This window comes from Penaeus chinensis, chromosome 35 (assembly GCF_019202785.1).
Source record: "Penaeus chinensis breed Huanghai No. 1 chromosome 35, ASM1920278v2, whole genome shotgun sequence".
Taxonomy (NCBI): domain Eukaryota; kingdom Metazoa; phylum Arthropoda; class Malacostraca; order Decapoda; family Penaeidae; genus Penaeus; species Penaeus chinensis.
Genome location: NC_061853.1, coordinates 9,570,202 through 9,572,701, shown reverse-complemented (window position 1 = coordinate 9,572,701; position 2,500 = coordinate 9,570,202). Strand labels below are relative to the sequence as shown.

At 36.2% G+C, this 2,500-nt stretch overlaps 1 protein-coding gene across 1 annotated transcript in view; it reads right to left on the bottom strand.

Moving 5' to 3' along the window:
* The window catches only part of LOC125044052 (large neutral amino acids transporter small subunit 1-like), a 20,510-nt gene extending 18,670 nt beyond the window's left edge, over nt 1-1,840 (bottom strand). The window contains exon 1 of the mRNA XM_047640497.1: nt 1,687-1,840. Within this exon, the coding sequence (XP_047496453.1) occupies nt 1,687-1,840 (154 nt within the window). The remainder of the gene's footprint in view (nt 1-1,686) is intronic.
* Nucleotides 1,841-2,500: the final 660 nt, after the last annotated feature.

The window sequence follows — 2,500 nt, the reverse complement described above, 5'->3', positions numbered from 1 at the left end:
ATCCGACCACATCCTCTTGACCGCCTTCACCGATAGTGAAACCTGGCGTTCTAACACCGCAGACTTTCCCCCCAACTTTCCCTTTTTAGTGAAGTGCCATTTTTCTCTTCTATCAACTCGTCCGTCAGTCTGTCAATGTTATCGAATATATATTTAGCCCAAAACTCCTTCCTTTAATTTTATTTTCCATTTTTTTTCATCTTATTTTTTTCCTATCTTATCTCTTCGCTTTCTTTCTTTGTTTTGTTTTATTGTAATTCACTCTATCCATAAACATGTTACTTCTTTTCTCCTTCCATCCATCCTTCACATGTCAAAACAATAAAGTCAACGTTACCATTTTCACACAATAGACTTATATCTAATATTCTGGCACAGCAACATTGTACATCACATTACATATGATTTTAATACAATCAAGTCTATTCCTTGCTTTTAATTACTTTCCCAATTATTCGATAACAAAAGGGGCAGTCGAATCGCCAGAGAGTCAATAGGATTAAATCCATTAAATCTATCAATCAATATACGATATAATGAGGGCTCGTTCCTGTAGCAGCTGCGTGCGGAAAATGAAGTGAATTTAATTTTTGAACATCATTATCGTTAAATCGGCCTTACATGGTGGTGTTTTATCAACTCTACTGTGATCACCGAATGTATGTAAAATGATAATGTTAAGAGATAATAGGAAACAGCAGGAATGGAAATAGGAAGTTTTCAGTAGCTAATATGAGAAGGTATGATTGTCATTTGAACAGAATATGACAGAAAATGGCAACAGAAAGAAGTGATGATAATAATCACACTATACTGACTACTAGCGCATAGAGTAATGGAAATAATAATGGTAACTCGATTAATAACAACGCTAAACCTAATGATAATAAAAAAGTAATGATAACAATAAGTTTAAAGATCCTAATAACCATAACAATAGATAATAACATTAAGACAACACGGGGAGACCAACACAAAATTAATGGAGGGAGCCACGGTTCCTTGAGATATAACACTCAACGAAGAAGTCTGCGTCATCATGAAAACAAAGGAAAGCTACTGAGACCGTGCAAAAAAGAAACAAAGAAATGGGGTGCGGATTTAGAAGCGCAAGCCTTGGGATGAATAAATGAATCTGTGAGAAGTTTTGGTTCACGAGAAGAAATGATAATATATTGGTGATATTCATAATAGAGTTAGGAAATACATTCTGGTCTATCATATATACATATATATATATATATATATATATAAATATATATATATATATATATATATATATATATATATATATACATATATTGCAATTTAAATATAAATCAGGGAAATCACGATAAGCAAACGCCCACATGTAAAGACTCGAGAGCAGCAAGAGGATATATAGGTTACCAAATCCGGCAGACGAGAGGGAAAAAAATAAGAATAAAAAAGGACATCACAAAGAAGTAGCGAGAGCCAGAATGAGGAAGAAATCATCGTGCAAATTAACGCAAGAAGATATCATAGTTAAATTGCTTTTATTCGCAGCCCGCATAAAGTGAGTCCACAGTTTCTTTATTCACATATTACCATTAATCAAAAATAAATATTCCAGATAACGAAGCCATCAAAATCAGCTCACAAAACTCAAAATCTAAATCAATACAAACTCGCAAGCTTTAAAAAAAATCATACAAATTCAAATACCTGAGCAAAGGTGCATCGCCCCAGCCCCGATAATAACGATGAGCGCCAGCAACTTCGCGCCAGTAAACAGCGTCTGAATCCGCATGGTTAGACGAACGCTGGCGCAGTTGATGAACGTCAGCAAGCCTAGAAACAGAGAGACATTTGGGAGCATTAGTTTTATGTTGATATCTTCGTGTAAAGTTGGGTACGCTTTTTTGCATAGAAAGAGACAGAGAGGAGAGAGGGATAGAGATAGAAAGATAGATAGATAGATAGATAGATAGATAGATAGATAGATAGATAGATAGACAGATATATATATATATAGATAGATAGATAGATAGATATATCATTAGATAGGTAGGTAGGGAGGTAGATAGGTAAATAAATAGATAGAAAGATAGATAAAATGATAGATAGACAGAGAGACAAAGAGACAGACAGACAGGTAGACAGACAGACCGACCGACAGACAGACAGACAGGCGGACGGACGGAGAAACAGAAAACACGGAGACAGATAGAGACTGAGACAGACAGAGACCGAGAGGTACACAAAATCGGTAAAATAATACAACATAACCAATACCTTTCACATTAACAAAAATCATTCAAAACATAATCCATAAGCCTATCTTACCTCCCTCCTTCCCTTTCCCCTCCCCCTACTCCCTCCCTCTACCTCCTACCCTCTCTCTACCCTTCTCCTTAATCCTGTTATAAGGTAAATGAGTCTCTGAGCCGAACCTTCGCCTCTCCAATCACAAGCTCTTTGATCCCCTAACAAGCTTGCAGTATCAGCTCCCTCTGGCGGGTCACAACGGTTATAGTCT